Below are 18,972 nucleotides of genomic sequence, written 5' to 3' on the forward strand. Positions count from 1 at the left end.
CAGTTGAGTAAAGAATAAAAATGCGGCAATCACACTCTTGGATGTGGACTGCACACCTCAGACATCCAAGGAAAGTTGAAAAATACATTTGCTGGCAAATTTCTGTTCTACAGATTTCAATCACATTCTGTTGCTGGGATGCAGGGAGTGTCGAACGTATTGAGGACGCAGAATTCCTACATTGCATTCAGGAATTTTTAAGCTGGTACGCCGCAGGCCCAAGGAATGGTGGCGGTGAGGAGATAATTCTAATGTTTAGTTTTAGGGAAAGGGGCTGGGCAGGTGAGAAGAGGATCCATAACCGCCTTTAATCCCAAAGCGCACTTCTGCCGAGCCCCGGACGCTATAGGCCGCTCCAGATGACGCGAACAGCTTGGCAGAAACAGGATTGACGCAGGTGGAAGGCCGCCCCTTTAAGCGGTGCTTCACAGACGGTTCCCTGGCGGGAGGGCAGGCCTTGCTGCTGTGGGTGGGGCTGCTGTCAGCGGCGTGGTCCAGTCTCTCCTCAACCTGGGCGAGGACGCCCAGGCGGTCGTTAGGGATGTTCGCCCTGTTCAGCGCGCTGATCGCAGCCGGCCTCCTGCTGGCCTGCCTCACCGGCTACGTGCTGGAAAACTACACGGTGCAGCTGCGGCCGCGCGGTGGAACCGGCCAACACTCGCGGGGAGAGCAGCCTCCGTACCCGGCTGGGGGCATGGACAACATCTTTTGGTTCCTGCAGGTAGGCCCTTCGGCGACGGTACAGGCCTCCAGCTCGACTGTGCAGCATTGGGGCGAACGTGAATTAACCCGCCCAACACTGTAAAGTAATAACGCTTCCTCCTGCGCTAGTTTTCTGGATCCAAATCAAAACTTCACCTGCTCCGTGCCCTGTATTTTCTATTTCATTTATGAGCTATCTTTTAAACAATTCTGTAAAGTCCTAGCCGGCGATGTAGTTGAAATTATGTGCGATTACTTTCCGCCCCTTAACAAGTCTTTTACTATCTTAATAATTGGAATTTGGCTTGTTTATATATGTTTTTTTCTTGTGCTTAAGCGTGACGTATTTTTCATGTGAACCGGAGCAGTGGGTGAGATAGTTTCCTACAGCAACTAAAACCTTCAGTGTTAAATTAAGAATAACACCCACATCTGAGTGTCTGGATGTTTTGTGGCGGTGGCTGGAGTTGTGTTGTATTCTGAATGAAGTAGAGGTTAGAGTCGGGTTTCGAGAGTGTAGAATATTAAAACTTGAAGGTATTATAGTCGCAATGTTCATGGTTGAGTTAACTGAGACCTGTTTTTCTGCTTAGGTGTCTGACATCCACATCAGTAAGTTTGTCGATCCCCAAAGAGCCCCTGACTTTCAGAAATTTTGCACGGAGACTATTGATGTAATTAAGCCAGAAATCGTTTTCGTCACAGGTAGGTTATGATACTAATAATTTGGTTATTGGTCGATCTATAGTTAATCAGATATTTAACTGCAGCATCCAATGTGATTAACAGAACGCATTCTTAGTTATAAAGCTGAATTATCATTTATATTGCTTATTTTGACAATTTTCTTTCTTAAAGGTGGACAGTATTTTTTTCCTTTTCATGAAAGGCAGTAATGTTTGGGAAAAAGAAGATAATTGAAGGGCAAACATTGAATTGAGTGGTTTTTTGAATCAATATCTTGGAGATCCCCTTTCCCCACATAAGAAACCAACAGTTTTTCTAGCCAGGGCAGAAATGGCCTTTTCCCAACTTAAATATTTAATAGAATAGTGTAAATGCATTGACATTGGTTTTTGGATTGCACCACTATTGCAAGTTTAAATGGTAAGTTTCATTATTTATAACTGTGCGATATTAACATCAGAACTGCAGCAAGAATGCACAGAGTGTAGAGGCATTGTAAATCCACCTGGTTGTCAAAGTGATGTTGGTGCTGACTTTGGAACAGTGATGTTGTTAACCTCTAATTTGCTCATCCTCTTATTTTATCCCTTCCCTTTAAGCTTAAATTCATGAAATTACTACTTCATTACATCATTGGCATTAAGGTTCTCCTGTAGAAGCTAATACTATTTTTGGATTGAAAATTCCATCTGATTTCTTGTAATCCCATTTCTAATACCCCATTTCTAATAGTCCAGCATTGTGAATAATTGGATGAATCAAGTTTCAATGAAAAAATGACACTAATTAGCACCCCTTTTAAATTGCATAAGCCCCATGATGAGATCACTGAACTCAAACCCAAAAGATGGTGGTTGATCTACATCTGAACTCCAATTACCTGCATTTCTCAATGTGCCTAAATGTTTTTAATGTACAAAAATTCAACAGTCTCATTCTCAAATGTTAATTGGTGCCCAGTATTCATCAGTATTTGGGAAGAGTTCCAGATTTCTGTTTAGTGTTTGTGTCAATAAGTGCTTTCTGATTTTGCTCTGGTGTGGCTTAGCTCTAGCACTATGCTCCTTTCTGCTTCCCCCCGCCACCATCACCACCACCCCAATTCCTTCATTGAAGGAAATAGCTTTTCTATGTCTGTACAGTTACATTGATTTATATTTAAGATAAATTCTCAATTACATGAATTCAATGGAACACAGCTTAAATTTAAGAAACCTGTCATTTTTAGCTTAAATCCTAAAGTCCTTCCTGTGAATCAGCACTGGAGTGATGGACATAACTTTCTAAGGTGTTTCCCATTGTCCTATGGTTAATTATACTCTTTCCAGTTTAAAGACAGCCAGTGAAGGAAGCAGCATACAGATCCTGGCTAGTGTTGGTATGTGCAAGTACAACACCAAGTGCCTTTTGTTAACTTTGTGAGGAGAAAGTGCTATGCTGACTATCAGTCATACTATTCGGGTAAAAAAGGCATCTGCTGAGATTTGCAGTCACATTTTGATTTTTGCTGTACATTAGCATTCCACTTGTGTGCTATGTCCATTTCAAACCAATATACCACAAACCTGAGTAATAACAGCAGAGTGCAGCTAGATTAACTTGTTCTTCCAAAAATCTACTCTTCTGTGGGAAATCACTTTTACATCAGTTTATGTGAATTGAGAGGAATTAGGTAAAACATTTTAACGAACATTTAGTATTAATGAGCATAACTTTGTTCTCAGTAACAAATCGTGGAGGCATTAGTAATGATTTTTCAAGAATCACTAGATTCTGGAAAGGTTCCAGAAGACTGGAAAATTACAAGTGTCACTCCACTCTCCAAGAAGTGAGAGAGGCAGGAAGAAAAGGAAATTATAGGTCAGTTAGACTGACCTCAGTGGTTGGGAAGATGTTGGAGTCGATTGTTAAAGATGTGGTTTTGGGGTACTTGGGGGTCACATGATAAAATAGGCTGTAGTCAGCATGATTTTCTCAAGGGAAAATTTTGCCTGACAAATCTGTTGGCATTCTTTGAAGAAATACCAATTAGGATAGACAAAGGAGAATCGATTGAGGTTGTGTATTTGGATTTTCAGAAGACCTTTGACAAGGTGTCACACGTGAGCCTGCTTAACAAGCTATGAGCTGATGGTATTACAGGAACGATTCGAGCATGGATAAAGCAATGTCAAAGAGCAGGAATAAAGGGAGCATTTTCCGGCTAGCTGTTGGTGACTAGTGGTATTCCACAGGGGTCTGTGTTGAGACTGATTCTTTTTACATTATATGTCAATGATTTGGATGATAGAATTGATGGCTTTGATGCAATTTGCAGATGATATAGAGATAGTTGGAGGGGCAGGTAGTTTTGAGGAAGTAGAGAGGCTACAGAAGGACTTGCAGATTAGTGGAACGAGCAAAGAAATGGCGGATGGAATACAGTGTCAAGAAATGTATGTTTATGCACTTTGGTAGAAGTAATGAAAGGGTTGACCATCTTCTAAATAGAGAGAAAATTCAAAAAACTAGGGTACAAAGGGACTTGGCAGTTCTTGTGCAGGATTCCGTAAAGATTAATTTGCAGGATGAGTCTGTGGTGAGGAAGGCAAATGTGATGTTAGCATTCATTTCAAGAGACTAGAATATAAAAGCGAGGATGTAATATTGAGACTTTATAAAGCACTGATGAGGCCTCACTTGGAGTATTGCAAGCAGTTTTGGGCCCCTTATCTTGGAAAGGATGTGCTGAAATTTGAGAGGGTTCAAAGGAGGTTCATTAAAATGTTTCCATGATTGAATAGCTTTTCATATGAAGAGCATTTGATGCCTTTGGGCCTGTATTCACTGGAATTCAGAAGAATGAGGGGTGACCTCATTGAAACCAATTGAACGGTGAAAGATCTTGATAGAGTGGATGTGGAGAGGATGTTTCCTATGGTGTGAGGGTCTAAGACCAGAGGACATAGCCTCAGAATAGAGGGGCATCCTTTTAGAACGGAGATGAGGAGGAATTTCTTTAGCCAGAGGTGGTGAATCTGTGGAATTCTTTGCCACAGGCAGCTGTGGAGGCCAAATTTTTAATGTATATTTAAGGCAGAGGTTGGTTGCTATGGTTGTTATAGCTGGGGTGGTAATGACGACAAGCTCCCACTACCTATTAAATGCTCCCAATGGTGTGTGCCTCAAAGAAACCTCTGACAACTAGGTCCACCTCCTGGTCTTCACGTGTGGCTTAGGTACAAAGCCTGGCAGAACTGTTTCTACTGACAGGAGGAGGGGCAAAGCCAGGTTACTGGCGCCTTAAAGCCAGTTGCTTTGAGCAGATGGGGCTTGTTAGCCATGGTTGGCAGCTCATCGAGAAGGAAAACTCCGATCTCAAACCTCCACTGCCTTGCAGCTATACCCACTCATGGGCTTCGGGAGTAAACCCCAGGGAAAAATCCAGAGCTGGAATCCCTAAGGTAGTGCTGCATTGAGTTCAATGCTGGCTGGAATTCCTGCAACGCTGCTGGAACAAAACTGTATCAGTCTCTGCCGTTCAGATGTGTGAAGTGGGGGAGCTTGCTACATGGGCAACAGCTTGCTCTCCGTATCGTACTGCCCAGGCTTGTGGACACTTGAACAGCTCGGATGCAACATCCATGGTTGACCCTGACTGGTGGAGGCCTCACCTCACAAGGCAGAGGTTGATAGATTCTTGATTGGTCAGGGCATGAAGGGATACGGGGGGGGGGGGAGGCAGGAGATTGGGGCTGAGAGGAAATACGGATCAGCTACGATGAAATGGTGGAGCCAAATTCTGCTTCTATATCAAATGGTCTTGAAAAAACAGAAAGGGAGAAGAGAGAAAGAAAAGCAAAATGAGGAAGGGAGGTTGGGAGAGAGAAAGCAAAGCTAGAAGGAAGTAATAAAACAGTAATTTAAAGAAGACACAGATCACCCATTTTCCCTGCTACTCTACAGCATTGAAGGTGACCAGCAGAGATAAAAGTGAGCAACTTATTCAAAACACTTCTAGGTTCATGCATTAAGATAAGTAAAGTTAGTAATGTCCACATTTTTTCAGCCCTTTCGTCCTGTGCTGTGTTTGATTGTGAACCAATTTATTACAGCTGATAGCTTCCTATTTTTACTAAAGTTTACTTAATCATTTAAAACGTACAATTTCGAGATAAGTATATAGCATTCAGACTGTGATGTAAAAATGATTTTCAATGTCTTTAGAAGGACAAAGCTTGGTATTTTGCTCTATGTTCCTGGAGAATATGGCATGTGGATTCTGATCTATTGTTATCTCACTAATTATTAACCAGATGCTGCTGTTTCTGAAAGCAGCAATAGACTGTTTGGTCTCTGCTCATTACTCATTAAACTTTTACTTCTGTGCCTATTTCTTGCACTAACTCCTTTATTTTCCTCATATATCAAAAAGTTGTTCACTGTTTTAAATGCATTCAGCAGTAGAATCTCTGGAACCCTCTTGGTTCAGAAGTTTCTCCTCTGTTCGAAAGAGCTGACCCCTTAAGAGGCTAACTCCTGGTTCTTGGCATTCAAAATACAAAAGAATAAGTTTACATCTGTCCTTTCAAACCCTGGGAGAGGTTCAAGTTTCAGTAGAACATCTCTTAATCTTTGAAACTCAACAGTGCAACCTACCATCTCAGGAGTCAATTTGGTGAACCATTATTGTACTCTCTCCTTTGCAAGTTGGGAGACCATATCAGTGCACAATAATCAAAGTGCATTTTCACCAGGCCTGATATAGTTGTAGTAAGGTGTTTTTGGTCTTGGATTATTTTATTAAGTTATTTTTTCAGTAATGGCTGACCTACAATTTTCATGCTGTAACTGGACACTCTAGTCCCATGAATACTCTGGCTTTTAAATCTCTCACTATTTAACAAGTACTGGAATTTTTATATTTTGCACTGCAGGTTAGCCTTACATTTTCTGTATTATATTCCATCTGCCAAACCCTCGCCTAATCATGTAGCTTGTTTATATCCTGTGAAAACCACTCTGCACAGGTCTTTTGCACAGGTTACTCTGCTATATCATCAGCAAACATGGATATATAACACTTAATCCCAAACTAAATCATTGACCAAGATCATGAACAGCTCAGTTTTCTGCACTAAGCTTGCAGCACCTCATTGGTTAGAACCTCTCAGCGATCTAACAATTAGATTTATTCAGCTATCTAACAAATAGATTTTTGTTTCTACTGGAACAAAACTGTATATAAAGCATTACTTGGCACCATGTTCTAGTCACTGTTAAGTAACACCAATAGGTAATTGGTCACCTTTGCACCCTTTTTGTATAGGAACAACAGTCATTTGAAAAAATAGAGAAGGGAAGCCAGCCACTTAATCTGAGTGCTAAGTTGATACCAGAAAGATAATTGAAATATAATTACTGTTAAGTAAATATAATATAGTCAAAAAGACTTTATATTAGGGATACATCTCTATCATGGCAGTAGAATGATACATAATTTTGATACAGCACACTCATCCTTAATGTTGCATCATCCACTGATCCACTGATGTCAGTGATGTCACTGTTGGTAATAATTATCATATTTTGAGGATAATCCACATGTTGTGACATGTTAAACGTAAAGGGAACTGCTGTGGAGAAAGGGAGAGACAATGCTTCTTCATTACAAAATAATTCCTAAGTGCTCACCAAGGTAACAATAATTGGTATTTTGTACAGAATCTGTAAAGTAGTAATGTCTGAAAATATTGTTGAATAAAGTTTGACAGTAAACTACATAGAGACTGTAGGGAAAGTTACCAAAAGCTTGATCACAGATTTGAAGAATATATTTCACAGAAGTGGGTGGGGGGCAGAGAAACCCTCTTACTTTTCATTTTCTTGCATTGGAGGCCATTTGGCCCATTAAGTTGTTGCTCTTCTGTCTTTCCTGTATTCCCATTTTCCTGCTTATTTCCCTTAAGCCTTTTCTCTCTTATGTCCATCAACTCTCTTAGTTCTCCTGCCACCTACCTAGACTAGAAGCAATTTACAATCATTAGGTAACCTGCACCTTTGGATGTGGGGGGGAAATAGAGCATCTGGGGGGGAAATACATGTGGTCATAAGGAGAACGTGCAAACCAATCACAATGAGCACCAGAGCTCAGAATTTAACCCAACTGCAGGAGTGGCCTGGGCTGGTTGGGAAGGGGGAGTCACTCCAGACTTTAACTCCTTGGAGGTTCCAAGTTGAAGTTGTGCCCTGGTAGTGGATGACTTTGTGGAGGTTGAAGGGGATGAATTTAGCGATGGTTTGGCTGTGTGTGGTTGGGGGTTAAATGCAATATCTGTAAGTAACTTTGTAGGTGAATACACTTCAGAAGGACACTGTCAAATGATACAGAGAATGTACCCTGATACCTATGTAAGCTTGAGAATGTTTAATGTCTGCTAGCAGATGGCACCTCTAACACTGCAGCATTCTTTGGTGTGGTTCTGAGGGAGTTGCTCAGCTTTGTCTCTTCTGTGTCAACTTGAATCTACAATTACTGGATGTAGAAGTGGAAGTATCACTAGTAAGCCATGGCTACATTTCAGCTCTTGCTTATTGAACGTCTATCTACCTATGCCTTAAAACAGTTAAAATGTTGCATCCACCTTGCCTTCAATGGTTGAAATTTTGTTTTTATCACGTGAACCCCCAAGTTCTAGATTTATACACAAGAGAAAACATCTCCAAATCCATTGTCAAGATATCAAACATGACAACCACCTTTTTAGCCCACTGAGTCTGCATTGACCATGCAGCACCCATTTACACCATTCCTATTTTATTTACATTCCTGGCAATTCCTTCCCCACCACCTTTCAACCACTCACCCTCTTGATGGGGGTGATTTACAGCAGCCGAAGAATCTTTCTTCCTGCACGTATTTGGGATGTGGGATAAAATGATAGCAGCTGGATGAAACCCATAAGTTCACCAGAAAAAAGTGTAAAATCTCAGCCAGAGGTGAGGATTAAATTGTAAAGCAGCAGGTGTAGTAGCTTTGTCACTGACCATCGTTTTACATTTCAATCATGCCTTCCAAACTACTGTCTTACTCACTTAGCTTGTCCCCCTTATAAAACAACACATCCATTCCTGGTAATAACTAGTAAACTTTATCTTCGCTGTTTCTGTTGCATTAACATAATCTTTAAATAAGCAAGAGGAGTACTGAGCACAGGCGGCACTGTAGTGTAATGGTTAGCACAATCACTTTACAGTGCCAGTGATGACTGGGATTTGATTAACGCCACTATCGGTGAGGAATTTGTACATTCTTTTGTGACCGCAGGGGTTTTTCTCCAGGTGCTTCGGTTTCCTCCCATGTTCTAAAAACATTGGGGTTAGTGAGTTGTGGGCATGCTGTGTTGGCACTGGAAGTACAGCGACACTTGCAAGCTGTTCCCAGAACAATCCTCGCTGATTTGATTTTACCCAAACAACACATTTCACTGCGTGTTTCAATATACCTGTTACAAATAAAGCTAATCTTTATCTTTATGTTCTAGATGTCGTCTCAACAATGCTCTGTATAACTGAAGCACGACCCAGGAGACTGCTGATTGGAAAATACAAATTGCTGTACTTTGGTCCTTTTGTGCATTTCCTCAGCCCCGGAATATTAGTTGTAAAGCATATGTGAGGTCAGAAAATGTTAAGTATCTCAGCACATTCGAAAAATAGGATAGGGAAAAATACACAAAAGCAAGGAAAACTGGCAAAACACAAATCCCTAAGGACGGTTGATACTGATGGGGAGGTCAGGATTGGTGGTGAGAACAGAGTCTTTTTCCAAGCTGTGTTCGAGTCTGTCTGAAAGCCTTGATTTCTCTTTCTTATTGTATTTGCTTTTCACAGGAGATCTGACAGACGCCAAAGAAAGGAACAGGATAGGATCTCGTCAATATGAGATTGAGTGGCAAACCTATCAGACTATCTTGAAGAAATCCAGAGTTTTGGAAAAGACCAAGTGGATTGATATCAAAGGAAACCATGGTATGGCAGTCTTCTGTCATCACCTACCAATTAGGTGGCGATTCAATCATAGTGCTTCAAAAGAAGAGTAACAGGTGTCCTTAAACTCTCTGGAACCTTAGAGATTTACAAGTACCTAGACCATAACATTAAGGGGCAGAATTAGGCCATTTGGCCCATTGAGACTGCACTGCCATTTCATCATGGCTGATTCAATTTTCCTTGCTTATTAAAGTGTTAACACTTCGTAAATGAAGGAAGATAGAATGCAAGAGGCAAACAGCACACTAGTGCAACTATTAGAGCTGCTATCTCACAGCACTAATAACCAGGGTTCAGTCCTAACCTCTGCTCTCTGCATACAGTTTGCATGTTCTATCTATGGCTGTTTGGGTTTCCCTGGGTGCTCTGGTTTCCTTCTATATCCCAAAGGCATGCAATTTGGCAGGTTAATCGGCCGCTGTAAACTACTCCTGGTGTGTCTGTGAGTGGGAAGTTGCTGGGATATAGGACTAGCATAGGATCGGTATAGGTAAGTTGCCACTGAGTGTGGATGAAGGATGGGCTTAACTTGAAACCTTAACTTTTCCGGGCTGGTTTATTGGACAGGTTTAGTGAACTGAGGAGCTTGATTCTGTGCTATATGATTATAATTGGTATACTGCAAACCTTAATATTAGAAGCTTACGAGTTCACAGCAGCAATATTCTCCACTGAACCGTGGGGCTGTCCTAGTTGATGTTGGTGTTTCTCCCAATATTATGGTGATGCCCACCACCCTCTAGACATGAGCTCTCCTTGTGACCCTGCTGTCTGAATCACTGGATGCAAATCAGGGCTTTGTTTAGAAATTATGGGAAGCAATTAAAGCTGGCTGTGAATTCTGGCTGTATATTTTCTTTCTGCAAAGAATGTTGTGAGTCAAATAAGGAAGATGGTATTAATCAGAAATGGAACATTGTAAGCTGCTTTCAGGATGTGGTTGGGAATTTGAACATCAGGATTTGGGAGAGTTGGAATTTTAAAATGCTTTATTTTCAAATTAAATTGCATCACACTTCATTCTCTCTAACCTGTTTCAGCCCTACAACTTCATACCTTGTCTCTCAAAATCTCTGTATTTGTCAGTTACTGTTCCTTTTGAGTACAACCCCACTCCATTTGGCAGTCATGTCTGCAAGTCCCTCTTCCTCCATCAGTATCACCTCATTTAAGATGCTCATTAGAATATACCACTTCAATCAAATTTTGCTCTAGATTTTTTTTGCATTTACGTTTTGTCCTATTAATCCCTAAGAACCTATGGATGTTTTATTATATTAAAAGTGCAATATAAATGCCTAGCATGATGCAGTCTTCCTCTTTCTTACCACAGATGCTTTCAATATTCCGTCACTTGAGAGTGTCAATAACTACTACAGGTATTGTGCTTAAAAACTATCTAAAATTTGGTATTTAATGAATGATGTGTTGTTTATTCATTCTTGGGCTGTGAATTATGATTAATATAGGTGGAAAAAATACATTCAGCTCTCCTTTCTTGGAAAATTAACAACTGAGTCTCACCTCAGATATTTTCTCTTTGTTTTCCTTGTACCAAGTATCACCTCTAGCTAAAACCAGTAGTAAGTTTGCATTTAGCTGTCTATTCTGATTCCAGTGACTCAAATGGGTGCACAAGTCTGGGAACAAAGAAGTTCGTGTTTAAATTTCATACTTCATGGGAAAACACCTGTCTCTCAAAGTGGCTTTTCATAACGTACAAAGGAAAGGGTGGGGCAGTAATAGAGACTGCTGGAGTATTTTAGGCAACCAGAAGGAGGGGGCATGTGAACTGAGCCAGGCTGCAGGATTGGGGATTGCATAGTGTTGTGGGGAAGTATTAAATACACTGGAAATTCTTGCATAACTTAGTGAAATAAGACTTGCCTGACAAGTGTTAGAAATATGTGTTTCAGAGGTTAGCACTTGTGTTTATTATGGTGCTCTTAGAGACCATGCCATTCATCAGTCCTTACCCATAACATTGCAGTTTTGTTCTTCATCCCTCTGAGAAAATACTGAAGCTGCATCTATTTCACTCTCAGTCAGAACATTCAAATTCTTCATTGTGTATGTTTCTCTTGCGTGTTTTTTTTTGAAAGATATCAACATATGCCATTTGTACAACAAAAATGTGGAGTTTGTTTAGGGAGTACTTGCTGGGGGTTCTCGATAAGTTTGTCCATTCAAGGTAGGGAGAGGATGGTAGGGTGAGGGAACTATGTGTGACGAGATGTAGAACATTTGTCAAGAGGAAGAAAAAAGCTTATGTAAGGTTTAGGAAGCAAGGATCAGTCAGGGCTCTAGAGAGTCACAAGGTGGCCAGGAAGGAGTTGAAGAATAGACTTAGGAGAGCTAGAAGTGCAAGAGAAGGCCTTGATGAGTAAGATTAAGGAAAAGCCCAAGGCATTCTACTTGTACAGTGGTGCTGTAAAGTTTGTGAACTCGGTAGAATTTTCTCTATTTCTACATAAGTATGGCCTAAAGTGTGATCAGATCTTAACATAAGTCCTAAAACTAGATAAAGAGAACCAAATTAAATAAATAACACCAAAATCTTCTGTTGGGAAAGAGTATGTGAACCTCTAGGGTAATGCCTTCTCCAAAAGCTATTTGGAGTCAGGTGTTCCAATCAATGAGATGAGATTGGAGGTGTGGGTTGTAGAGGTGCCCTGTCCTATAAAAAAAAGACACCCAAAGTCAGGTTACTGACAGAGCCTGCTCTTCTCAAGAAAAATCTGTTTATGTGCACCATGCCTCAATCAAAACGACTTTCAGAGAACCTTAGAAGAAGAATTGTAGAGGTACATGAAGCTGGAAAAGGCTACTAGAGCATTTCTAAAGACCTGAGTGTCCATCAGTCCACAGTAAGAGAAATTGTCTACAAAAGGAGGAAATTCAGTACTGTTGCTACTCTCTTTATGAGTGGGCATTCTGTAAAGATCACACCAAGAGCACAACGTGCAATGCTGAAGGAGGTGAAAAAGAACCCAAGGTTAACCGCAAAAGACCTGCAGAAATCTCTAGAACTTGCTGAGTTCTCTGTTCGTGGGTCCACTATAAGAAAAACACTGAACAAGAATGGTGTTCATGGAAGGACACCATAGAGGAAACCACTGTTCTCCAAAAAAAAACATTGCTGCACATCTCAAGTTTGGATGTTCCATGATGCTTCTGGGACAAGGTTCTGTGGACAGAAGAGACAAAATTTGAACTTTTTGGCAGAAATACACACCGCTATGTTTGGAGGAAAAAGGGCATTGCACACCAACGTCAAAACCTCATCCCATCTGTGAAGCATGGTGGAAGGAGCATCATGGTTTGGTGCTGCTTTGCTGCCTCAGGGCCTGGACAGCTTGCAATCGTTGCGGGCACAACGAATTCAAAATTATATCAAGACATTTTCCAGGAGAATGTCAGGGTAGCGGTCCGTCACCCGAAGTTTAATAGAAGTTGGATAATGCAACAAGACAATGATCTGAAAGATGAGTAAATCAACAGAATGGTTTAAGAAGAAAGTTTGTGTTTTGGAATGGCTGAGTCAAAGTCCTGACCTTAATCCCATAGACATGTTGTGGAAGGACCTGAACCCAACAGGTCATGTAAGGAAGCCCACCAACATCCAGAGTTGAAGCAGTTTTGTAAGAAGGAATGGCCGAAAATTCCTCCAAGCTGACATGCAGGACTGATCAACAGTTATTGGAAACATTTGGTTGAAGTTATTGATGTACGGGGGGGGGGGGTCACCCTGGGTTCTGAAAGCAAAGGTTCACATAAATTTTCCAGCAAATGCATGTAATATTGGATCAATTTTCTCAACAAATGTTTTTTGTGTTATTTATTTAGTTGGGTTTTCTTTATCTCGTTTTAGAACTTGTGTGAAGATGTGATGACATTTTAGGTCATACTTGTGCAGAAATAGAGAAAATTTTACGGGGTTCACAAACTTTCTAGCACCACTATATGTGAAAAAAGGAAGGATGACCAGAGTAAGGGTAGGACTGATAGGAGAAGAAGCATGTTGCTGGAGTCAGAGGAGGTAGGTGGAGGTATTTAATGAATACTTTGCTTCAGTATTCATCAGTGAGGGGGAACTTGACGTCTGCATGGACAGCGTAAAGCAGTCTGATATGCTGAAACATGATGATGATAAGAAAGAAGATGTGCGTTAGGATAGATAAGTCCCTGGGTCCAGACGGGGTTTGCCCCAGGTTACTAATGGAAGCAAGGGAAGAAATTGCTGTACCTTTGGCGATAGTGGCAAATGTTATTCCTTTGTTTAAAAAAAAAGGATGTAGGGATAATCCTGGGAATTAGGCCAGTCAGTCTTACTTCATTGGTGGGCAAATTATTGCAAGATTCTAGGGAAGGGGTTCCCAACTTTTTTTGGGACCCCTTGCATTAACTGAGGGGTCTATGGACCCCAGGTTGGGAACCTCTATTCCAGAGACAGGATTTATGAGCATTTGGAGAAGCATGGTCTGATAATGGATAGTCAGGATGGCTTCGTGAGGGGCAGGTTATGCTTTAATGTCCCTGATTGAATTCTTTGAGAATGTGACAAAGCACGTTAAGTAAGGTAGAGCAGTGGATTTGGTGTATATAGATTTTGGTAAGGTGTGTGTTAAGGTTCCCTGTGGTCAGCTCATTCAGAAAGTTAAGAAGTATGAGATCCAGGGAAACTTGGCTGTGTGGATACACTGTAGAGCGGGCTTTGTCTGCTCACAGAAGGCAGAGAGTGGCTGTAGATGGAGTTTATTCTGCTGGACCCCTGCTCTTTGTGATTTTTTTTTATATATACATAAATGACTGAGGAAATGGAAAGGTGGGTTAGTAAGTTTGCAGATGACATGGAAGTTGGTGGAGTTGTGCAAAGTATGGAGGGTTGTTGTAGGATGCAGCAGAACATTGAAAGGATGCAGAGCTGGGTTGAGAAGTGGCAGATAGAGTTCAACCCAGAAAAGTGTGAAATGATTCATTTTGGCAGGTTGAGTTAGAAGGCAGAATACAGGGTTAATGACAGGATTCTTGGAAGTATAGAGGAACAGGGGGATCTTGGTATCCATGTCCATAGATCCGTCAAAGTTACCGCATAAGTTGATAGGGTTGTTATGAAGGCATATAGTGTGTTGGTCTTCATTAATTGAGAGAATGAGTTCAAAAGCTGCAAGGTTATGTTCCAGCTCTATAAAACCCTGATTAGACCACATTTGGAATATTGTGTTTAGTTCTGGTTGCCTTATTGCAAGAAGGATGTGGAAGCTTTAGACAGGGAGCAGAGGAGATTTGCTGGGGTGCTGTCTGGACTAGAGGGCATGACTTTTGAAGATAGAGGTGTACAATATGATTAGAAGCATAGATCATGGACAACCAGAGTCCTTTTGATGAAATGGCTAATATGAGGAGGCTTAACTTTAAGATGTTTGGAAGAAAGTATGGGCAGATGCCAGAGTTAGGCTTTTTAACTCAGAGAGTGGATGCATGGAACTCCCTGATGGGTAGTAGTAGAGGCAGATAGACACATGGATGATAGCTCCCCATTTTTCTTTGCAGGAGAGAAAGATTAGATTGATCTTTGAGTAGGTTAAAAAGTCATCACAACATGTGGGCCAAAGGGCCCGTAATGTTCTGTGTTATCTGACCTTCATCTGTTAAAAACAGTTTCCCTCTATTTATCTTAAAGCTTTTTAAACTATTTGTATCAAATTTCTTCCCAGCCTACTGTATTATAAGGAGAAAGTATGAGATTCTACCATCTGTCTATGTAACTTTAATCCAATTTTATTTGGATTATAGCACAACTTCTACAACTTGGAAGGAAGGAAGGAACATCACTTCCAAGTTCCCTTCCAAGTCACATATAGTCTTGACCTGAGTCAATACAACTATTTCTTCTCAGTCAAATCCTGAAACTTCCTTCCTAATAGTTCTGTGGAACACTCTGTAGAATTTTAGGAAGATGGCGAGAACAAGCAGTATCGGTCCTTCAAGCAATGTCCATATTTTGTGGGAAATAACTGAAAAGAAATGATTCCTCTTTCCTCAGGTAATTGGTTGAATTACTCTTGTAGAGTCACACAGTACAGAAACAGACCCTTTCAGTCTACCATATCCATGCCAGCCACCAGAAGCCTATCTATATTAATCCAATTTATCAGCTTTTGATTTTTAGCTGTACCATTTGTAATTCAAATACTCATCTAAATTCTCTTTAAATGTCTTCACAGTACTCGCCTCCACCACCTGTGACTGTGTGTTCTAGATTCCAACCGCCTTCTGCATTTAAACAAAACTCTTCTCTTGGGTTACAGGTTGATAACGCCATGGATTTGGCAGCACAAGTAGATAAGCTGATAAAGAAGGCCTGTGACATACTTGCCTTTATTGGACAGTATTGAGTAAAAAAGAGTTTGAAAGTCATGTTGCAATTGTATGTAACTTTGGTTAGACTATATTTAGAGTAGTGTGTGGAGTTCTGGTCACTGCATTACAGGAAGGGTATGAAGGCCTTGAAGAGAGTGCAGAAGAAGTTCACAAATGTGTGGGCTTGAATGAGAGACTAGTTAGTGAGAGGCTTATTTTTCCCCGAGTGGAAATGTCAAATACTTGAGGGCATAGATTTAAAGTGAGGGAGGCAAAGTTTAAAGGAGATTTATGGGGCAATTTTTTTTTTTGAACAAGGAGAGGTAGGTGTCTGAACTGCACTGCTCGGGAAATGGTGGATGCTGGTACAGCAAATGAATAGGCAGAGTATGGAGGGATATAAACTATATGAAAGCAGATAGGATTAGTTTCAATTGGCATGATGGTTGGCATAGACAGAGTGGACTGAAATGCTCTTCCTTTTTTGTTGTTATTCTATGTTTGAAGTTATAACTGATCTCTGTCTCGGGCAACGTCCTGCTGATTCTCCTCTGCACCCTTTCATGCAATCATAGCATGGCAACTAGACCTGTACATAATACTTAGCTATTATGAATGCTTTATAATATTTTATAACCTCCCTGTTCTTGTATTCTATGCATGGTGAATGAAGGCAAGTATCCCATATGCCTTCTTGATCACACTATCTACCTGTGCTTCCACCTCCAACAATCCTGGCACACAGAGATTCCTCAGTTCCTCAATATCATCTAGACCCCTACCATTTGCTGTACTTCTCTCGACATTTTTAGTCTTTCTTGTTCCTCCCCAAATGTATCAGGGCAAAATTCCATCTTCTATTGCTCTCCCCATTTGACTATTTGATCAATGTAATCCTTTAGTTCAATGCTTTACTGTTGATGCTACAGTTTTGGTGCATCTGAAACTTCTACATCCATATCTTGATTGATACTTAGAATAGAATAGAATAGTACAGCACACTACAGGCCCTTCAGCCCACAATGTTGTGCCGACCCTCAAACCCTGCCTCCCATATAAGCCCCCACCTTAATTTCCTCCATATATCTGTCTGGTAGTCTCTTAAACTTCACTAGTGTATCTGCCTCCACCACTGACTCAGGCAGTGCATTCCATGCACCAACCACTCTCTGAGTAAAAAAAAATTCTTCCTCTAATATCCCCCTTGAACTTCCCACCCCTTACCTTAAAGCCATGCCCTCTTGTATTGAGCAGTGGTGCCCTGGGGAAGAGGCGCTGGCTATCCACTCTATCTGTTCCTCTTATTATCTTGTACACCTCTATCATGTCTCCTCTCATCCTCCTTCTCTCCAAAGAGTAAAGCCCTAGCTCCCTTAATCTCTGATCATAATGCATACTTTCTAAATCCAGGCAGCATCTTGGTAAATTTCCTCTGTACCCTTTCCAATGCTTCCACATCCTTCCTATAGTGAGGTGACCAGAACTGGACACAGTACTCCAAGTGCGGCCTAACCAGAGTTTTATAGAGCTGCATCATTACATCGCGACTCTTAAACTCTATCCCTCGACTTATGAAAGCTAACACCCCATAAGCTTTCTTAACTACCCAATCCACCTGTGAGGCAACTTTCAGGGAACTGTGGACATGTACCCCGAGATCCCTCTGCTCCTCCACACTACCAACCTGCCATTTACTTTGTACTCTGCCTTGGAGTTTGTCCTTCCAAATATTATATTTCATGTAATAAACCATATGGATTCCAGCACTAATCCGTGTGCGGTTTTCTCTCCAAAGCCTTCATGTTATTTCTGGGGTTTGGTATCCTGGTTTTGCGTAAAGTGTTTGATTGGGCACAGTTTCCACCCTTTCTACTGTTTACATCTGTTCATAAACTGGAAAACAAAATATTGGAAATTTGGAATGAAAAACTGAAAATGCTCTGCAGGTCAGGCAGCATCTATGTAGAGAAACAGAGTTAATGTTTCATGTCAATGATCCTTTATTCAGGCCATTGACCTACAATATAATAACTTTCTCACTACAGATGCTGCCTGACCTGAACAATTCCAACATCCTGTTATTATTTCCTTTTATTTTAAACTGCTCTGCTCACCCTTCCTACCAATTTTAAAGATTTATATGCACCCTGGGTTTCTTTCTCATATTCTTTTAAGATTGTAACACAAGAAAAACGAGAGGTAAAAGAGGAGAAGAGGTTAGCTAAAACAGTGGGCCTGGCCAAACAAGGGGCTTGGACCTGGCCAAACAAGGGGCTTGGACCTGGCCAAACAAGGGGCTTGGACCTGGTGGGAAAGTGTTGAACAACGACATCTATCTTGGAATGTTCTATGGCAGATGGAACCGCTCCGCATTTCTTTTCTACGCAAAGCAGTGTACGATCTGCTCCCAGCACCTGCCAACCTCAGCACCTGGTATGAAGATAAGACAGACAGGTGTGCTGCTTGTGGCGAGAAAGGAACAGTTCAACATGTTTTGAGTGCATGCAGAGTCAATCTTTCCAGCAGCATGTACACTTGGAGACATTACAATGTTCTCAAAGTAGTAACAGAGGTGGTTGAGCAGAGAGTACTGCAGCACAACTTATCTCATGCCCCATGCTGCACAGAACATCGTATATCATTTGTGAAAGAAGGCTCCAAGTAAAGGGTGTACAGCACAGGCTCACGATCAAGCATACTTTCTTCAGCCAATGATTGGTGTGTCAAGGCTGACCTGGATGGGAAAGGCAGTTTCCCAGAGCAAATAGCTTTCACCACATTGCGTCCAGATATAATTGTATGGTCTGAAACCAGTAGAGAAGTGGTTATTGGTGAACTCTCAGTCCCCTGGGAAGACAACATCGATGAAGCCCATGAGCGCAAGTTAACCAAGTATGCAGAATTAAGATCAGAGTGCAGAGACAGAGGGTGGAAGGTCTCATGCTATCCATTCGAAGTAGGCTGCCGTGGGTTTATTGCGTTCACTTTCCAGAAGTGGCTGCGTGAGCTTGGCTTCACTAGAAGAGAGATCAAGTCAACCAGCAGGTCTGTAGCTGAGGCAGCAGAGACAGGATCAGCATGGGTGTGGACCAAGTACATCCAGAGGGGCAGATAGTCGGACAGTGTATACATCTTTTGCAAACCCTTCAGTAGTTGCATAGAGGCCTGAAGAGTAGACTATCTGTTGAA

At 41.3% G+C, this 18,972-nt stretch overlaps 1 protein-coding gene across 3 annotated transcripts in view; it reads left to right on the forward strand.

Moving 5' to 3' along the window:
* Positions 1-406: 406 nt before the first annotated feature.
* The window catches only part of tmem62 (transmembrane protein 62), a 103,109-nt gene continuing 84,543 nt past the window's right edge, over positions 407-18,972 (forward strand). For 2 of the 3 annotated variants that reach the window (XM_072264073.1, XM_072264082.1), the window contains exons 1-4: positions 407-721; positions 1,296-1,407; positions 9,262-9,399; positions 10,754-10,799. In XM_072264073.1, the coding sequence (XP_072120174.1) occupies positions 542-721; positions 1,296-1,407; positions 9,262-9,399; positions 10,754-10,799 (476 nt within the window). In that variant the 5' untranslated portion in view covers positions 407-541. Of the gene's footprint in view, positions 722-1,295; positions 1,408-9,261; positions 9,400-10,753; positions 10,800-18,972 lie in introns of those variants that run through there. The other variant, XM_072264090.1, reaches the window with a different exon arrangement.

This window comes from Mobula birostris, chromosome 1 (genome assembly GCF_030028105.1).
Source record: "Mobula birostris isolate sMobBir1 chromosome 1, sMobBir1.hap1, whole genome shotgun sequence".
Lineage (NCBI taxonomy): Eukaryota > Metazoa > Chordata > Chondrichthyes > Myliobatiformes > Myliobatidae > Mobula > Mobula birostris.